At 60.0% G+C, this 19287-nt stretch overlaps 1 protein-coding gene across 3 annotated transcripts in view; it reads right to left on the reverse strand.

Annotated features, from left to right (window-relative positions):
• AK1 (adenylate kinase 1) overlaps positions 1-19287 on the reverse strand; it is a 126025-nt gene that overhangs the window by 72884 nt on the left and 33854 nt on the right. Inside the window, exon 1 of one of the 3 annotated variants that reach the window (XM_078646667.1) lies at positions 12107-12211. The exons of the other annotated variants lie outside the window; for them this stretch is intronic. Within the exon in view, the coding sequence (XP_078502793.1) occupies positions 12107-12176 (70 nt within the window). The 5' untranslated portion in view covers positions 12177-12211. Of the gene's footprint in view, positions 1-12106; positions 12212-19287 lie in introns of those variants that run through there. 3 annotated transcript variants of the gene reach the window in all.

Genomic DNA, 19287 nt, shown 5'->3' on the forward strand with positions numbered 1-19287 from the left:
CATGACGAGGACAGGACCAGGACTGGCAGGTGTCTGACACTCGTGGCGAGGACAGGACCAGGACTGGCAGGTGTCTGACACTCGTGGCGAGGACAGGACCAGGACTGACAGGGGTCTGACACTCGTGGTGAGGACAGGACCAGGACTGGCAGGTGTCTGACACTCATGACGAGGACAGGACCAGGACTGACAGGTGTCTGACACTCGTGGCGAGGAAAGGACCAGGACTGACAGGTGTCTGACACTCGTGGCGATGAAAGGACCAGGACTGGCAGGTGTCTGACACTCGTGGCGAGGAAAGGACCAGGACTGGCAGGTATCTGACACTCATGACGAGGAAAGGACCAGGACTGCCCGGTGTCTGACACTCGTGGTGAGGAAAGGACCAGGACTGACAGGTGTCTGACACTCATAGCGAGGACAGGACCAGGACTGGCAGGTATCTGACACTCGTGGCAAGGAAAGGACCAGGACTGGCAGGTGTCTGACACTCGTGGCGAGGACAGGACCAGGACTGGCAGGTGTCCGACACTCATGACGAGGACAGGACCAGGACTGGCAGGTGTCGGACACTCGTGGCGAGGAAAGGACTAGGACTGACAGGTGTCTGACACTCATGACGAGGACAGGACCAGGACTGACCAGTGTCTGACACTCATGACGAGGACAGGACCAGGACTGGCAGGTGTCTGACACTCGTGGCGAGGACAGGACCAGGACTGGCAGGTGTCTGACACTCATGACGAGGACAGGACCAGGACTGGCAGGTGTCTGACACTCGTGGCGAGGAAAGGACCAGGACTGACAGGTGTCTGACACTCATGACGAGGACAGGACCAGGACTGACCGGTGTCTGACACTCATGACGAGGACAGGACCAGGACTGGCAGGTGTCTGACACTCATGACGAGGAGAGGACCAGGACTGGCCAGTGTCTGACACTCGTGGCGAGGACAGGACCAGGACTGACAGGGGTCTGACACTCGTGGTGAGGACAGGACCAGGACTGGCAGGTGGCTGACACTCATGACGAGGACAGGACCAGGACTGACAGGTGTCTGACACTCGTGGCGAGGAAAGGACCAGGACTGACAGGTGTCTGACACTCGTGGCGATGAAAGGACCAGGACTGACAGGTGTCTGACACTCGTGGCGAGGAAAGGACCAGGACTGGCAGGTATCTGACACTCATGACGAGGAAAGGACCAGGACTGCCCGGTGTCTGACACTCGTGGTGAGGAAAGGACCAGGACTGACAGGTGTCTGACACTCATGACGAGGAAAGGACCAGGACTGGCAGGTGTCTGACACTCGTGGCAAGGAAAGGACCAGGACTGACAGGTGTCTGACACTCATCACGAGGAAAGGACCAAGACTGGCAGGTGTCTGACACTCGTGGCAAGGAAAGGACCAGGACTGGCAGGTGTCTGACACTCGTGGCAAGGAAAGGACCAGGACTGACAGGTGTCTGACACTCATGACGAGGAAAGGACCAAGACTGGCAGGTGTCTGACACTCGTGGCGAAGAAAGGATCAGGACTGGCAGGTGTCTGACACTCGTGGCAAGGAAAGGACCAGGACTGACAGGTGTCTGACACTCATGACGAGGAAAGGACCAGGACTGGCAGGTGTCTGACACTCATGACGAGGAAAGGACCAAGACTGGCAGGTGTCTGACACTCGTGGCAAGGAAAGGACCAGGACTGGCAGGTGTCTGACACTCGTGGCAAGGAAAGGACCAGGACTGACAGGTGTCTGACACTCATGACGAGGAAAGGACCAAGACTGGCAGGTGTCTGACACTCGTGGCGAAGAAAGGATCAGGACTGGCAGGTGTCTGACACTCATCACGAGGAAAGGACCAAGACTGGCAGGTGTCTGACACTCGTGGCAAGGAAAGGACCAGGACTGGCAGGTGTCTGACACTCGTGGCAAGGAAAGGACCAGGACTGACAGGTGTCTGACACTCATGACGAGGAAAGGACCAAGACTGGCAGGTGTCTGACACTCGTGGCGAAGAAAGGATCAGGACTGGCAGGTGTCTGACACTCGTGGCAAGGAAAGGACCAGGACTGACAGGTGTCTGACACTCATGACGAGGAAAGGACCAGGACTGGCAGGTGTCTGACACTCATGACGAGGAAAGGACCAAGACTGGCAGGTGTCTGACACTCATGACGAGGAAAGGACCAGGACTGGCAGGTGTCTGACACTCGTGGCAAGGAAAGGACCAGGACTGACAGGTGTCTGACACTCATCACGAGGAAAGGACCAAGACTGGCAGGTGTCTGACACTCGTGGCAAGGAAAGGACCAGGACTGGCAGGTGTCTGACACTCGTGGCAAGGAAAGGACCAGGACTGACAGGTGTCTGACACTCATGACGAGGAAAGGACCAAGACTGGCAGGTGTCTGACACTCGTGGCGAAGAAAGGATCAGGACTGGCAGGTGTCTGACACTCGTGGCAAGGAAAGGACCAGGACTGACAGGTGTCTGACACTCATGACGAGGAAAGGACCAGGACTGGCAGGTGTCTGACACTCATGACGAGGAAAGGACCAAGACTGGCAGGTGTCTGACACTCGTGGCGAAGAAAGGATCAGGACTGGCAGGTGTCTGACACTCGTGGCAAGGAAAGGACCAGGACTGACAGGTGTCTGACACTCATGACGAGGAAAGGACCAGGACTGGCAGGTGTCTGACACTCAAGACAAGGAAAGGACCTGGACTGGCAGGTGTCTGACACTCGAGGCGAGGAAAGGACCAGGACTGACAGGTGTCTGACACTCATGACGAGGACAGGACCAGGACTGACAGGTGTCTGACACTCGTGACGAGGAAAGGACCAGGACTGGCAGGTGTCTGACACTCGTGGCGATGAAAGGACCAGGACTGACAGGTGTCTGACACTCATAGCGAGGAAAGGACCAGGACTGACAGCTGTCTGACACTCATGACGAGGAAAGGACCAGGACTGACAGGTGTCTGACACTCATAGCGAGGAAAGGACCTGGACTGGCAGGTGTCTGACACTCATGGTGAGGAAAGGACCTGGACTGGCAGGTGTCTGACACTCATGACGAGGAAAGGACCAGGACTGCCCGGTGTCTGACACTCGTGGTGAGGAAAGGACCAGGACTGACAGGTGTCTGACACTCATAGCGAGGACAGGACCAGGACTGGCAGGTATCTGACACTCGTGGCAAGGAAAGGACCAGGACTGGCAGGTGTCTGACACTCGTGGCGAGGACAGGACCAGGACTGGCAGGTGTCGGACACTCGTGGCGAGGAAAGGACCAGGACTGACAGGTGTCTGACACTCATGACGAGGACAGGACCAGGACTGGCAGGTGTCCGACACTCATGACGAGGACAGGACCAGGACTGGCAGGTGTCGGACACTCGTGGCGAGGAAAGGACCAGGACTGACAGGTGTCTGACACTCATGACGAGGACAGGACCAGGACTGACCGGTGTCTGACACTCATGACGAGGACAGGACCAGGACTGGCAGGTGTCTGACACTCGTGGCGAGGACAGGACCATGACTGGCAGGTGTCTGACACTCATGACGAGGAAAGGACCAGGACTGGCAGGTGTCTGACACTCGTGGCGAGGACAGGACCAGGACTGGCAGATGTCTGACACTCAGGACTAGGAAAGGACCAAGACTGGCAGGTGTCTGACACTCATGACGAGGACAAGACCAGGACTGGCAGGTGTCTGACACTCGTGGCGAGGAAAGGACCAGGACTGACAGGTGTCTGACACTCATGACGAGGACAGGACCAGGACTGACCGGTGTCTGACACTCATGACGAGGACAGGACCAGGACTGGCAGGTGTCTGACACTCATGACGAGGAGAGGACCAGGACTGGCCAGTGTCTGACACTCGTGGCGAGGACAGGACCAGGACTGACAGGGGTCTGACACTCGTGGTGAGGACAGGACCAGGACTGACAGGGGTCTGACACTCGTGGTGAGGACAGGACCAGGACTGGCAGGTGTCTGACACTCATGACGAGGAAAGGACCAGGACTGACAGGTGTCTGACACTCGTGGCGATGAAAGGACCAGGACTGACAGGTGTCTGACACTCGTGGCGAGGAAAGGACCAGGACTGGCAGGTATCTGACACTCATGACGAGGAAAGGACCAGGACTGCCCGGTGTCTGACACTCGTGGTGAGGAAAGGACCAGGACTGACAGGTGTCTGACACTCATGACGAGGAAAGGACCAGGACTGGCAGGTGTCTGACACTCGTGGCAAGGAAAGGACCAGGACTGACAGGTGTCTGACACTCATGACGAGGAAAGGACCAAGACTGGCAGGTGTCTGACACTCGTGGCAAGGAAAGGACCAGGACTGGCAGGTATCTGACACTCGTGGCAAGGAAAGGACCAGGACTGACAGGTGTCTGACACTCATGACGAGGAAAGGACCAAGACTGGCAGGTGTCTGACACTCATGACGAGGACAGGACCAGGACTGGCAGGTGTCTGACACTCGTGGCAAGGAAAGGACCAGGACTGACAGGTGTCTGACACTCATGAGGAGGACAGGACCAGGACTGGCAGGAGTCTGACACTCGAGGCGAGGAAAGGACCAGGACTGGCAGGAGTCTGACACTCGAGGCAAGGAAAGGACCAGGACTGGCAGGTGTCTGACACTCGTGGCAAGGAAAGGACCAGGACTGACAGGTGTCTGACACTCATGACGAGGACAGGACCAGGACTGGCAGGTGTCTGACACTCGTGGCAAGGAAAGGACCAGGACTGACAGGTGTCTGACACTCATGACGAGGAAAGGACCAAGACTGGCAGGTGTCTGACACTCGTGGCGAAGAAAGGACCAGGACTGGCAGGTGTCTGACACTCGTGGCAAGGAAAGGACCAGGACTGACAGGTGTCTGACACTCATGACGAGGAAAGGACCAGGACTGGCAGGTGTCTGACACTCGTGGCGAGGACAGGACCAGGACTGACAGGTGTCTGACACTCGAGGCGAGGAAAGGACCAGGACTGACAGGTGTCTGACACTCATGACGAGGACAGGACCAGGACTGACAGGTGTCTGACACTCGTGACGAATAAAGGACCAGGACTGGCAGGTGTCTGACACTCGTGGCGATGAAAGGACCAGGACTGACAGGTGTCTGACACTCATAGCGAGGAAAGGACCTGGACTGACAGCTGTCTGACACTCATGACGAGGAAAGGACCAGGACTGACAGGTGTCTGACACTCATAGCGAGGAAAGGACCAGGACTGGCAGGTGTCTGACACTCATGGTGAGGAAAGGACCTGGACTGGCAGGTGTCTGACACTCATGAAGAGGACAGGACCAGGACTGGCAGGTGTCTGACACTCAGGACTAGGAAAGGACCAGGACTGGCAGGTGTCTGACACTCGAGGCGAGGACAGGACCAGGACTGGCAGGTGTCTGACACTCGTGGCGAGGAAAGGACCAGGACTGGCAGGTGTCTGACACTCGTGGCGAGGAAAGGACCAGGACTGGCAGGTGTCTGACACTCGTGACGAGGAAAGGACCAGGACTGGCAGGTGTCTGACACTCGTGGTGAGGAAAGGGTGAGGACAGGCAGGTGTCTGACACTCAGGACTAGGAAAGGACCAGGACTGGCAGGTGTCTGACACTCGTGGCGAGGACAGGACCAGGACTGGCAGGTGTCTGACACTCATGGCGAGGAAAGGACCTGGACTGACAGGTGTCTGACACTCAGGACTAGGAAAGGACCAGGACTGGCAGGTGTCTGACACTCAGGACTAGGAAAGGACCAGGACTGGCAGGTGTCTGACACTCGTGACGAGGAAAGGACCAGGACTGGCAGGTGTCTGACACTCAGGACGAGGAAAGGACCAGGACTGACCGGTGTCTGACACTCATGACGAGGAAAGGACCAGGACTGACCGGTGTCTGACACTCGTGACGAGGAAAGAACCAGGACTGGCAGGTGTCTGACACTCATGACGAGGAAAGGACCAGGACTGGCAGGTGTCTGACACTCGTGGCGAGGACAGGACCAGGACTGGCAGATGTCTGACACTCAGGACTAGGAAAGGACCAAGACTGGCAGGTGTCTGACACTCGTGACGAGGAAAGGACCAGGACTGGCAGGTGTCTGACACTCGTGACGAGGAAAGGACCAGGACTGGCAGGTGTCTGACACTCAGGACTAGGAAAGGACCAGGACTGGCAGGTGTCTGACACTCGTGACGAGGAAAGGACCAGGACTGGCAGGTGTCTGACACTCATGACGAGGAAAGGACCAGGACTGGCAGGTGTCTGACACTTGTGGCGAGGAAAGGACCAGGACTGGCAGGTGTCTGACACTCATGACGAGGAAAGGACCAGGACTGGCAGGTGTCTGACACTTGTGGCGAGGAAAGGACCAGGACTGGCAGGTGTCTGACACTCATGACGAGGAAAGGACCAGGATTGACAGGTGTCCGACACTCATGACGAGGAAAGGACCAGGACTGGCAGGTGTCTGACACTCATGACGAGGAAAGGACCAGGACTGGCAGGTGTCTGACACTCATGACGAGGAAAGGACCAGGACTGGCAGGTGTCTGACACTTGTGGCGAGGAAAGGACCAGGACTGGCAGGTGTCCGACACTCATGACGAGGAAAGGACCAGGATTGACAGGTGTCCGACACTCATGACGAGGAAAGGACCAGGACTGGCAGGTGTCTGACACTCGTGGCGAAGAAAGGACCAGGACTGGCAGGTGTCCGACACTCATGACGAGGAAAGGACCAGGACTGACAGGTGTCCGACACTCATGACGAGGAAAGGACCAGGACTGACAGGTGTCTGACACTCATGGTGAGGAAAGGACCGGGACTGGCAGGTGTCTGACACTCGTGGCGAAGAAAGGACCAGGACTGGCAGGTGTCTGACACTCATGGCGAGGAAAGGACCACGACTGACAGGTGTCTGCCACTCATGACGAGGAAAGGACCAGGACTGGCAGGTGTCTGACACTCATGACGAGGACAGGACCAGGACTGGCAGGTGTCTGACACTCATGAAGAGGACAGGACCAGGACTGGCAGGTGTCCGACACTCATGACGAAGAAAGGACCAGGACTGGCAGGTGTCTGACACTCACGGTGAGGAAAGGACCAGGAGTGGCAGGTGTCTGACACTCGTGGCGAGGACAGGACCAGGACTGGCAGGTGTCTGACACTCGTGGCGAGGAAAAGGACCAGGACTGGCAGGTGTCTGACACTCGTGGCAAAGACAGGACCAGGACTGGCAGGTGTCTGACACTCATGGTGAGGAAAGGACGAGGACTGGCAGGTGTCTGACACTCATGACGAGGAAAGTACCAGGACTGACAGTTGTCTGACACTCATGACGAGGAAAGGTAATGGAAGAGTTCCGCAACATCACAGTCATTTTCATCTCCCGTATCCACCTTCCTATAAAGAGTCATGAGTCGGTCAGGCCCTACATTCTTGTATTTTTCCTCATAAGCTGTGAGAGTGTGGTAACAAAAACGCACGACAAAGTGTTGTTTGTGATTGTCAACGTAGGAGTTGCATATGTCGGCTATGTACTCTTCCGCTTCCTTTCTGTCCACCAGGGTTTTAACTATTTTCTCGATGCCTGCTCGCTCGTTCTTACTCAATCGTGGGATTCTCACCGGCCCTTTCTCTTTTGCTTCAATTCCTACCAGCGTGTCTTTTGACGAGGTATTAGGCACGAGAGGCTCGGTCGGTGCAGAGACCGTGGATACCGAGGCCCTGGTGCTACCTTCGGCTACGTCCTGTGATTCCTGGTGTTGTACTAGAGGATGAGTAGGAGCATAAGGAGGTGGCATGTAGATGATCGGTGGGCCTAATAGTAAATAATCATCTACTCTCTGCTTCGATGGTAGTTCGGGGTAAAGAGTCGAGGACGATCTAACAGGGTATTGACCCGAAATGTCTGACTCTCGCTCCTTTCTAGCATTTCTTTGTTTCATATCTTCTTCTAACTTTTTGTTAGCTAGGTGAGCTGATTTTCGCAGTTCTTTATCTACTCTCGCTTCGTCTCTTTTCTTTCGTTGAACTGCTTCTTTACGCCATAAACCGAAACTATCAAGCATAGTCCGCGTAGTTTTCTTTTTGCGAAGGGCTATTTCTAGCATTTTTATTTTAGCGGGGTCAAAAGATCCCGTCAGTGGCCACTGATTTTCTCGATCTTTCTTAGTGCGTTTATGCCATAGTTTGCTATAAGCTACAGTGATTAATCCGTATTTCACGTACATGTCCTTATTAGGGGTGCCCTCCGGAGGAGCCGGATGACTTACCTCTAATAAACGTTCCGGTCTGAACCAATTACCAATCAGTGGGGAGAAGATAGGCATGTCGTATTATCGGTCAATAAAAAAATCTCAAACTGTTGTGGACAATAGTCCGCACTACCTACCCTTTGCTGTCTGCAAAGAGGGAGAATATTCCTATTCTTCTTCGTTTGCAAGCAGGGGATGTCTCAAAAGAACCAAACAACCATAGAACCAAAAGAACCAAAGAGCACGATACTAGTATTCAATCCAAACAATTCCAAGACAAACAATCGGACCGTACGGACAGTTCTTCGTCTTCCCCTTCCAGCGCCCGGTCGTCCTCTTTTTCCGATCCTACCGCGGCACTCCTGTGGGATCCCAGTCAGGATCGCAGGTCACTCGAGAGAGGTCTGTTCGGAACCGGTGAAGTTCAGGTTGGTCGGCAGCCAGATGAGGGTCCCCTCAAGGCAGGTTAACTTCCAACCGTTTAGATGTTCACTCTGTCGTTAGGACCTCTCTACCGAACCCACGTGTCGCTGATGGGCCAGCGTTGAGATGCCAATTGTAGAAAAAGCAGCCAATCTCTAACGAATAACAAGGCTGCCCGGCGCAAGACGCCTCTAATTTCCTTCAATGATAGTTACCAAAAATAAAGAGGCAGGCGCTGGACTGGAAGGCAAGAACAGGTTTATTGCTCCAGAGGAGAACACATCAATTCGGACACACGGAATGTCTTCGGGAGGTGTTCTAACAACTTCTCCGCTGCTCAGTCTTTTATACACATGTCAGTCAGTTTATTGGTGGTCAAACATCCTCGGAATTCCCGCCCCCAGCAGGCTCTCACACAGACCCAACAGTTATCGTCCCCCACCCGGATCTAACAAATGATCGATATCTCGCAGCTGGACATTCCGACAGGATCTGTAAATGCGTGGGATCGGTGAGATCTAAGGGATCGCGCTATTGATTAGATCAGGCGTTTCTGTTCATACAACAAGTCCTGCCGTGTGGGGGCAATAAACTATGTCTGCAAGGGTTGGTTTTAGTGCTTGGGACCGGATCGAGCAGCCAGGTGCAGTGAGGGAGGTTATCAGAAGGTCTTGCTTGTGTGTGGAGGATGAAAGGACAAATGGGTTTAGGGCAGGAAGTGGCTCCGGGGCTTTGTCACGAGGACAAGGTTTTACAACCCCAGTACGTTTGGTCATGCTTAGTCAGGGCGCTGGGGATGATTGCGATTATCGTCAAGCCCACGAGGCTCGAAGGGGGCATTTTATTTCTAGAGTCCAAGAAGCTCCTGAGGGCCCAGTTGTTGATTCATAGAGCCCACGGGGCTCCCCCTGTGTTTTTGGGCCCTACTGTGTTTATTTAGAGCCTAGAAGAGAGCCAGGAGGCACGCCGGTGCCAGGCTTAGTCCCACAGCTGCCCAGCACTTAGTGGGCAGCTGCTTCGCTTAGGCTTTGCGCAATCTTCTGTGGCCGCCTGCGCAGCCTGCTCTGTCTTTGCTGGACACAGGGCGTTTCAGCCCCTGAGAGGCCAGTTGGTCGGAGGACAGTTCATGTGTTGTGCCCTTGCGTGGGGTACATGTTTATGCCCTGTGTGATCTTTTGCGCAAATGTGATTACCTGCCTAATGTGATGGTTATGTCATATGCAATGCTTTTATGCCTATACCTCTGAATGTATTGTTATGCTTAGGATGTTGTGTTTCTAGTATAGTTATACTAGTGAGGTTGTGTCCCTGCGTGATATATGCTTAAGGTGGTTAGGGTTGCGTAGTGTGTACCTACCTTGTACCAGTGGTTACTGGTTGTGTGCTACATCTGTTATTTTATGCTACAATTATCTTATGTATTAAGTGCTAAGTCCTACAAGTGCTTATTCCTGACAGTGGTCCATGTGGCCCTGTCCTATGTATATATAATCCCCTGTAAATATTGCCCAGTGGCACGGTGTAAAGTGTGTGTTTTTATCTAATGTGTTTTGGTGGAATACAAAGGCTATTTTTATATATAACCTTGTGTGGAGTTCCTTTTGTGGGGGGCCTGGGATGTTGTGGCTAGTGGGTGCGTGCGCAAATACTTAACCTACATTGCCTCCGGGATAAGCCTGACTGCTCGTGACAAGCTACCAAGGGGGTGAGCAGGGGTTATCTTGGCGTGTGACTCCCTTGCCCTGACTAGAGTGGTGGTTTCTGCCTGGCTTTGGCGCAAGCCTTAGCCAACCAGAAATCCCCATTTCTAACACCCTTTAGCTCTGCACTGGGTGCCCCAGCCATCACCTCGGTGCCCTCGGTGCACCCAGCCCTCCCCTTGGTGCTATCAAGCCCTTCCCTCGGTGCCCTCGGTGCGCTCCAGCCCTCCCCTCGGTGCCCTCCCATTGGTCCCCTCGGTGCCCTCCAGCCCTCCCCTCGGTGCCATCGGTGCCCTCCAGCCCTGCCCTCGGTGCCCTCCAGCCCTGCCCTCGGTGCTCTCCAGCCCTGCCCTCGGTGCCCTCCAGCCCTCCCCTCGGTGCCCTCCAGCCCTGCCCTCGGTGCCCTCCAGCCCTCCAGCCCTGCCCTCGGTGCCATCGGTGCCCTCCAGCCCTGCCCTCTGTGCCATCGGTGCCCTCCAGCCCTGCCCTCGGTGCCCTCGGTGCCTTCCAGCCCTCCCCTTGGTGCCCTCGGTGCCCTCCAGCCCTCCCCTCGGTGCCCTTGGTGCCCTCAGTGCCCTCCAACCCTCCCCTCGGTGCCCTCCAGCCCTCCAGCCCTGCCCTCGGTGCCATTGGTGCCCTCCAGCCCTGCCCTCGGTGCCCTCGGTGCCTTCCAGCCCTCCCCTTGGTGCCCTCAGTGCCCTCCAGCCCTCCCCTTGGTGCCCTCCAGCCCTCCCCTCGGTGCCTTCGGTGCCCTCCAGCCCTCCCCTCGGTGCCCTCCAGCCCTCCAGCCCTGCCCTCAGTGCCATCGGTGCCCTCAAGCCCTGCCCTCGGTGCCTTCCAGCCCTCCCCTTGGTGCCCTCGGTGCCCTCCAGTCCTCCCCTTGGTGCCCCTGGTGCCCTCAGTGCCCTCCCTTCGGTGCCCTCCAGCCCTGCCCTCGGTGCCCTCGGTGCCTTCAAGCCCTCCCCTTGGTGCCCTCGGTGCCCTCCAGCCTTCCCCTCAGTGCCATCGGTGCCCTCCAGCCCTGCCCTCGGTGCCCTCCAGCCCTGCCCTCGGTGCCCTCCAGCCCTGCCCTCGGTGCCCTCCAGCCCTCCCCTCGGTGCCTTCGGTGCCCTCGGTGCTCTCCAGCCCTGCCCTCGGTGCCCTCCAGCCCTGCCCTCGGTGCCATCGGTGCCCTCCAGCCCTGCCCTCTGTGCCATCGGTGCCCTCCAGCCCTGCCCTCGGTGCCCTCGGTGCCTTCCAGCCCTCCCCTTGGTGCCCTCGGTGCCCTCCAGCCCTCCCCTTGGTGCCCTCGGTGCCCTCCAGCCCTCCCCTAGGTGCCCTCCAGCCCTCCCCTCGGTGCCCTCGGTGACCTCCAGCCCTCCAGCCCTCCAGCCCTGCCCTCGGTGCCATCGGTGCCCTCCAGCCCTGCCCTCTGTGCCATCGGTGCCCTCCAGCCCTGCCCTCGGTGCCCTCGGTGCCTTCCAGCCCTCCCCTTGGTGCCCTCGGTGCCCTCCAGCCCTCCCCTCGGTGCCCTCGGTGACCTCCAGCCCTCCAGCCCTCCAGCCCTCCAGCCCTGCCCTCAGTGCCATCGGTGCCCTCAAGCCCTACCCTCGGTGCCCTCTGTGCCCTCCAGCCCTGCCTTCGGTGCCCTCGGTGCCCTCCAGCCCTGCCCTCGGTGCCCCGGGGGGGGGGGGGTGTACCTGCCCGCGGGTCGCTGTCCTTGGGGGGCACTTTGCTCTTCGGCGCCTCCTTGGCTTTGGCCGCGGCCATGCTGCTGCTGCTGGTGGTCCCGGTGCCCCCTCTGTCCCCTCTGGTGCCCCCGGGGTGCCCCCTCTGCCCCCTCTGGTGCCCCCGGGGTGCCCCCGCTGCCGCCGCGATCTGCCGCAGGTCACAGGCTCGTCCGCCGGCGCTGCCGCTGCCTCTGTCCCTCTGTCCGCCGTTCCAGCCCTTCTGTCTCCCTGTCTGTCTAATGCCAGCCTGTGGTCAGTGCGGCCGCCGTCGCCATGGAGACGGTTGTGAGGGGCCCCGCCCTGTGGCGTGACGAGCCTTGAGGGCCCCTCCCTGACCCACCGCGAGGGGGCCCCTCCCTGACCAACCAGCCAGCACTTTAACTGAGCCCCCCCCACACTTCAGAGGCTGCGGGGGCTCATCTTACACCACTGCCCCCCCACGGGGCGAGGGTCCTTCATTACACCCCCCCCCGACCCACCCCCCTTTAAACACACCCTGTGTGGGGCAGGGCCGCCTCGGAGCCTCATCCTGCGTGTGAGGGGAGGGGTGCGCTGGGCTCAGGGAAAGGCCCCCCCACACTCTGTGGCTCCACCCGGGACACGTTGATGGGGGAGGGGGCACAGAGGACCCGGGGTACGGTGCGACCCCCTGGGGAGTCCATGGGGTGAGTGGGGTGTAAACAGTAGACGTGCGCCCCCTGTGGGTCTCCATGTGTCTGCAGTAGACGTGCGCCCCCTGTGGGTCTCCCATGTGTCTGCAGTAGACGTGCGCCCCCTGTGGGTCTCCCTGTGTCTACAGTAGATGTGCGCCCCCTGTGGGTCTCCATGTGTCTGCAGTAGACGTGCGCCCCCTGTGGGTCTCCCTGTGTCTGCAGTAGACGTGCGCCCCCTGTGGGTCTCCCTGTGTCTGCAGTAGACGTGCGCCCCCTGTGGGTCTCCCTGTGTCTACAGTAGATGTGCGCCCCCTGTGGGTCTCCCTGTGTCTCCAGTAGACGTGCGCCCCCTGTGGGTCTCCCTGTGTCTGCAGTAGACGTGCGCCCCCTGTGGGTCTCCCTGTGTCTACAGTAGACGTGCGCCCCCTGTGGGTCTCTCTGGTGTCTGCAGTAGACGTGTGCCCCCTGTGGGTCTCCCTGTGTCTGCAGTAGACGTGCGCCCCCTGTGGGTCTCCCTGTGTCTACAGTAGATGTGCGCCCCCTGTGGGTCTCCCTGTGTCTCCAGTAGACGTGCGCCCCCTGTGGGTCTCCCTGTGTCTACAGTAGACGTGCGCCCCCTGTGGGTCTCTCTGGTGTCTGTAGTAGACGTGCGCCCCCTGTGGGTCTCCCTGTGTCTACAGTAGACGTGCGCCCCCTGTGGGTCTCCATGTGTCTGCAGTAGACGTGCGCCCCCTGTGGGTCTCCCTGGAGTAGACGTGCGCCCCCTGTGGGTCTCCCTGTGTCTCCAGTAGACGTGCGCCCCCTGTGGGTCTCCCTGTGTCTACAGTAGACGTGCGCCCCCTGTGGGTCTCTCTGGTGTCTGTAGTAGACGTGCGCCCCCTGTGGGTCTCCCTGTGTCTACAGTAGACGTGCGCCCCCTGTGGGTCTCCATGTGTCTGCAGTAGACGTGCGCCCCCTGTGGGTCTCCCTGGAGTAGACGTGCGCCCCCTGTGGGTCTCCCTGGTGTCTGCAGTAGACGTGCACCCCCTGTGGGTCTCTCTGGTGTCTGTAGTAGACGTGCGCCCCCTGTGGGTCTCGCTGGTGTCTGCAGTAGACGTGCGCCCCCTGTGGGTCTCCCTGTGTCTGCAGTAGACGTGCGCCCCCTGTGGGTCTCCCTGTGTCTGCAGTAGACGTGCGCCCCCTGTGGGTCTCCATGTGTCTGTAGTAGACGTGCGCCCCCTGTGGCTCTCCCTGTGTCTGCAGTAGACGTGCGCCCCCTGTGGGTCTCCCTGTGTCTGCAGTAGACGTGCGCCCCCTGTGGGTCTCCCTGTGTCTGCAGTAGACGTGTGCCCCCTGTGGGTCTCCCTGTGTCTGCAGTAGACGTGCGCCCCCTGTGGGTCTCCCTGTGTCTGCAGTAGATGTGCGCCCCCTGGTGGGTCTCCCTGTGTCTACAGTAGACGTGCGCCCCCTGTGGGTCTCCCTGTGTCTACAGTAGACGTGCGCCCCCTGTGGGTCTCCCTGTGTCTGCAGTAGACGTGCGCCCCCTGTGGGTCTCCCTGTGTCTACAGTGGACGTGCGCCCCCTGTGGGTCTCCCTGTGTCTGCAGTAGACGTGCGCCCCCTGTGGGTCTCCCTGTGTCTGCAGTAGACGTGCGCCCCCTGTGGGTCTCCCTGGTGTCTGCAGTAGACGTGCGCCCCCTGTGGGTCTCCCTGTGTCTACAGTAGACGTGCGCCCCCTGTGGGTCTCTCTGGTGTCTGTAGTAGACGTGCGCCCCCTGTGGGTCTCCCTGTGTCTACAGTAGACGTGCGCCCCCTGTGGGTCTCCATGTGTCTGCAGTAGACGTGCGCCCCCTGTGGGTCTCCCTGGAGTAGACGTGCGCCCCCTGTGGGTCTCCCTGGTGTCTGCAGTAGACGTGCACCCCCTGTGGGTCTCTCTGGTGTCTGTAGTAGACGTGCGCCCCCTGTGGGTCTCGCTGGTGTCTGCAGTAGACGTGCGCCCCCTGTGGGTCTCCCTGTGTCTGCAGTAGACGTGCGCCCCCTGTGGGTCTCCCTGTGTCTGCAGTAGACGTGCGCCCCCTGTGGGTCTCCATGTGTCTGTAGTAGACGTGCGCCCCCTGTGGCTCTCCCTGTGTCTGCAGTAGACGTGCGCCCCCTGTGGGTCTCCCTGTGTCTGCAGTAGACGTGCGCCCCCTGTGGGTCTCCCTGTGTCTGCAGTAGACGTGTGCCCCCTGTGGGTCTCCCTGTGTCTGCAGTAGACGTGCGCCCCCTGTGGGTCTCCCTGTGTCTGCAGTAGATGTGCGCCCCCTGGTGGGTCTCCCTGTGTCTACAGTAGACGTGCGCCCCCTGTGGGTCTCCCTGTGTCTACAGTAGACGTGCGCCCCCTGTGGGTCTCCCTGTGTCTGCAGTAGACGTGCGCCCCCTGTGGGTCTCCCTGTGTCTACAGTGGACGTGCGCCCCCTGTGGGTCTCCCTGTGTCTGCAGTAGACGTGCGCCCCCTGTGGGTCTCCCTGTGTCTGCAGTAGACGTGCGCCCCCTGTGGGTCTCCCTGGTGTCTGCAGTAGACGTGCGCCCCCTGTGGTGTGGGTCTCCCTGTGTCTACAGTAGACGAGCGCCCCCTGTGGGTCTCCCTGGTGTCTGCAGTAGACGTGCGCCCCCTGTGGGTCTCCCTGGTGTCTGCAGTAGACGTGCGCCCCCTGTGGGTCTCCCTGGTGTCTGCAGTAGACGTGCGCCCCCTGTGGGTCTCCATGTGTCTGTAGTAGACGTGCGCCCCCTGCGGGTCTCCCTGTGTCTACAGTAGACGTGCGCCCCCTGCGGGTCTCCCTGTGTCTACAGTAGACGTGCGCCCCCTGTGGGTCTCCTGGTGTCTGCAGTAGACGTGTGCCCCCTGTGGGTCTCCTGGTGTCTGCAGTAGACGTGCGCCCCCTGTGGGTCTCCCTGTGTCTACAGTAGACGTGCGCCCCCTGTGGGTCTCCCTGTGTCTGCAGTAGACGTGCGCCCCCTGTGGGTCTCTCTGTGTCTACAGTAGACGTGCGCCCCCTGTGGGTCTCCCTGTGTCTACAGTGGACGTGCGCCCCCTGTGGGTCTCCCTGTGTCTGCAGTAGACGTGCGCCCCCTGTGGGTCTCCCTGTGTCTACAGTAGACGTGCGCCCCCTGTGGGTCTCCCTGTGTCTGCAGTAGACGTGCGCCCCCTGTGGGTCTCCCTGTGTCTGCAGTAGACGTGCGCCCCCTGTGGGTCTCCCTGTGTCTGTAGTAGACGTGCGCCCCCTGTGGGTCTCCCTGTGTCTGCAGTAGACGTGCGCCCCCTGTGGGCCTCTCTGTGTCTACAGTAGACGTGCGCCCCCTGTGGGTCTCCCTGTGTCTGCAGTAGACGTGCGCCCCCTGTGGGTCTCCCTGGTGTCTGCAGTAGACGTGCGCCCCCTGTGGATCTCCCTGGTGTCTGCAGTAGACGTGCGCCCCCTGTGGGTCTCCCTGGTGTCTGCAGTAGACGTGCGCCCCCTGTGGATCTCCCTGGTGTCTGCAGTAGACGTGCGCCCCCTGTGGGTCTCCCTGGTGTCTGCAGTAGACGTGCGCCCCCTGTGGGTCTCCCTGGTGTCTGTAGTAGACGTGCGCCCCCTGTGGGTCTCCCTGTGTCTGCAGTAGACGTGCGCCCCCTGTGGGTCTCCCTGTGTCTGCAGTAGACGTGCGCCCCCTGTGGGTCTCCCTGTGTCTGCAGTAGACGTGCGCCCCCTGTGGGTCTCTCTGGTGTCTGTAGTAGACGTGCGCCCCCTGTGGGTCTCCCTGGTGTCTGCAGTAGACGTGCGCCCCCTGTGGGTCTCCCTGTGTCTACAGTAGACGAGCGCCCCCTGTGGGTCTCGCTGGTGTCTGCAGTAGACGTGCGCCCCCTGTGGGTCTCCCTGGTGTCTGCAGTAGACGTGCGCCCCCTGTGGGTCTCCCTGTGTCTGCAGTAGACGTGCGCCCCCTGTGGGTCTCCCTGTGTCTGCAGTAGACGTGCGCCCCCTGTGGGTCTCCCTGTGTCTACAGTAGACGTGCGCCCCCTGTGGGTCTCTCTGTGTCTACAGTAGACGTGCGCCCCCTGTGGGTCTCCCTGGTGTCTACAGTAGACGTGCGCCCCCTGTGGGTCTCCCTGTGTCTGTAGTAGACGTGCGCCCCCTGTGGGTCTCCCTGTGTCTACAGTAGACGTGCGCCCCCTGTGGGTCTCCTCGTGTCTGCAGTAGACGTGCGCCCCCTGTGGGTCTCCTCGTGTCTGCAGTAGACGTGCGCCCCCTGTGGGTCTCCTGGTGTCTGCAGTAGACGTGCGCCCCCTGTGGGTCTCCCTGTGTCTGCAGTAGACGTGCGCCCCCTGTGGGTCTCCCTGTGTCTGCAGTAGATGTGCGCCCCCTGTGGGTCTCTCTGGTGTCTGCAGTAGACGTGCGCCCCCTGTGGGTCTCCCTGGTGTCTGCAGTAGACGTGCGCCCCCTGTGGGTCTCCCTGTGTCTGCAGTAGACGTGCGCCCCCTGTGGGTCTCCCTGTGTCTGCAGTAGACGTGCGCCCCCTGTGGGTCTCCCTGTGTCTACAGTGGACGTGCGCCCCCTGTGGGTCTCCCTGTGTCTGCAGTAGACGTGCGCCCCCTGTGGGTCTCCCTGTGTCTACAGTAGACGTGCGCCCCCTGTGGGTCTCCCTGTGTCTGCAGTAGACGTGCGCCCCCTGTGGGTCTCCCTGTGTCTACAGTAGACGTGCGCCCCCTGTGGCTCTCCCTGGTGTCTGCAGTAGACGAGCGCCCCCTGTGGGTCTCCCTGTGTCTACAGTGGACGTGCGCCCCCTGTGGGTCTCCCTGTGTCTGCAGTAGACGTGCGCCCCCTGTGGGTCTCCCTGTGTCTGCAGTAGACGTGCGCCCCCTGTGGGTCTCCCTGGTGTCTGCAGTAGACGTGCGCCCCCTGTGGGTCTCTCTGTGTCTACAGTAGACGTGCGCCCCCTGTGGGTCTCCTGGTGTCTGCAGTAGACGTGCGCCCCTTGTGGGTCTCCCTGGTGTCTACAGTAGACGTGCGCCCCCTGTGGGTCTCCCTGGTGTCTGCAGTAGACGTGCGCCCCCTGTGGGTCTCCATGTGTCTGCAGTAGACGTGCGCCCCCTGTGGGTCTCCCTGTGTCTGCAGTAGACGTGCGCCCCCTGTGGGTCTCCCTGGTGTCTGCAGTAGACGTGCGCCCCCTGTGGGTCTCCCTGTGTCTGCAGTAGACGTGCGCCCCCTGTGGGTCTCCCTGTGTCTACAGTGGACGTGCGCCCCCTGTGGGTCTCCCTGTGTCTGCAGTAGACGTGCGCCCCCTGTGGGTCTCCCTGTGTCTGCAGTAGACGTGCGCCCCCTGTGGGTCTCTGTGTCTACAGTAGACGTGCGCCCCCTGTGGGTCTCCCTGGTGTCTACAGTAGACGTGCGCCCCCTGTGGGTCTCCCTGGTGTCTGCAGTAGACGTGCGCCCCCTGTGGGTCTCCCTGTGTCTACAGTAGACGTGCGCTCCCTGTGGGTCTCCCTGGTGTCTGCAGTAGACGTGCGCCCCCTGTGGGTCTCCCTGGTGTCTACAGTAGACGTGCGCCCCCTGCGGGTCTCCCTGTGTCTACAGTAGACGTGCGCCCCCTGTGGGTCTCCCTGGTGTCTGCAGTAGACGTGCGCCCCCTGTGGGTCTCCCTGTGTCTGTAGTAGACGTGCGCCCCCTGTGGGTCTCCCTGTGTCTGTCGTAGACGTGCGCCCCCTGTGGGTCTCCCTGTGTCTGCAGTAGACGTGCGCCCCCTGTGGGTCTCCCTGTGTCTGCAGTAGACGTGCGCCCCCTGTGGGTCTCCCTGTGTCTACAGTAGACGTGCGCCCCCTGTGGGTCTCCATGTGTCTGCAGTCGACGTGCGCCCCCTGTGGGTCTCCCTGTGTCTACAGTAGACGTGCGCCCCCCTGTGGGTCTCCTGGTGTCTGCAGTAGACGTGCGCCCCCTGTGGGTCTCCCTGGTGTCTACAGTAGACGTGCGCCCCCTGTGGGTCTCGCTGGTGTCTGCAGTAGACGTGCGCCCCCTGTGGGTCTCCTCGTGTCTGCAGTAGACGTGCGCCCCCTGTGGGTCTCCCTGGTGTCTACAGTAGACGTGCGCCCCCTGCGGGTCTCCCTGTGTCTACAGTAGACGTGCGCCCCCTGTGGGTCTCCCTGGTGTCTACAGTAGACGTGCGCCCCCTGTGGGTCTCGCTGGTGTCTGCAGTAGACGTGCGCCCCCTGTGGGTCTCCTCGTGTCTGCAGTAGACGTGCGCCCCCTGTGGGTCTCCCTGTGTCTGCAGTAGACGTGCGCCCCCTGTGGGTCTCTCTGGTGTCTGCAGTAGACGTGTGCCCCCTGTGGGTCTCCCTGTGTCTGTAGTAGACGTGCGCCCCCTGTGGGTCTCCCTGTGTCTGCAGTAGACGTGCGCCCCCTGTGGGTCTCCCTGTGTCTACAGTAGACGTGCGCCCCCTGTGGGTCTCCCTGGTGCCTGCAGTAGACGTGCGCCCCCTGTGGGTCTCCCTGTGTCTGCAGTAGACGTGCGC

This window comes from Lissotriton helveticus, chromosome 5_2 (genome assembly GCF_964261635.1).
Source record: "Lissotriton helveticus chromosome 5_2, aLisHel1.1, whole genome shotgun sequence".
Classification (NCBI taxonomy): Eukaryota; Metazoa; Chordata; class Amphibia; order Caudata; family Salamandridae; genus Lissotriton; species Lissotriton helveticus.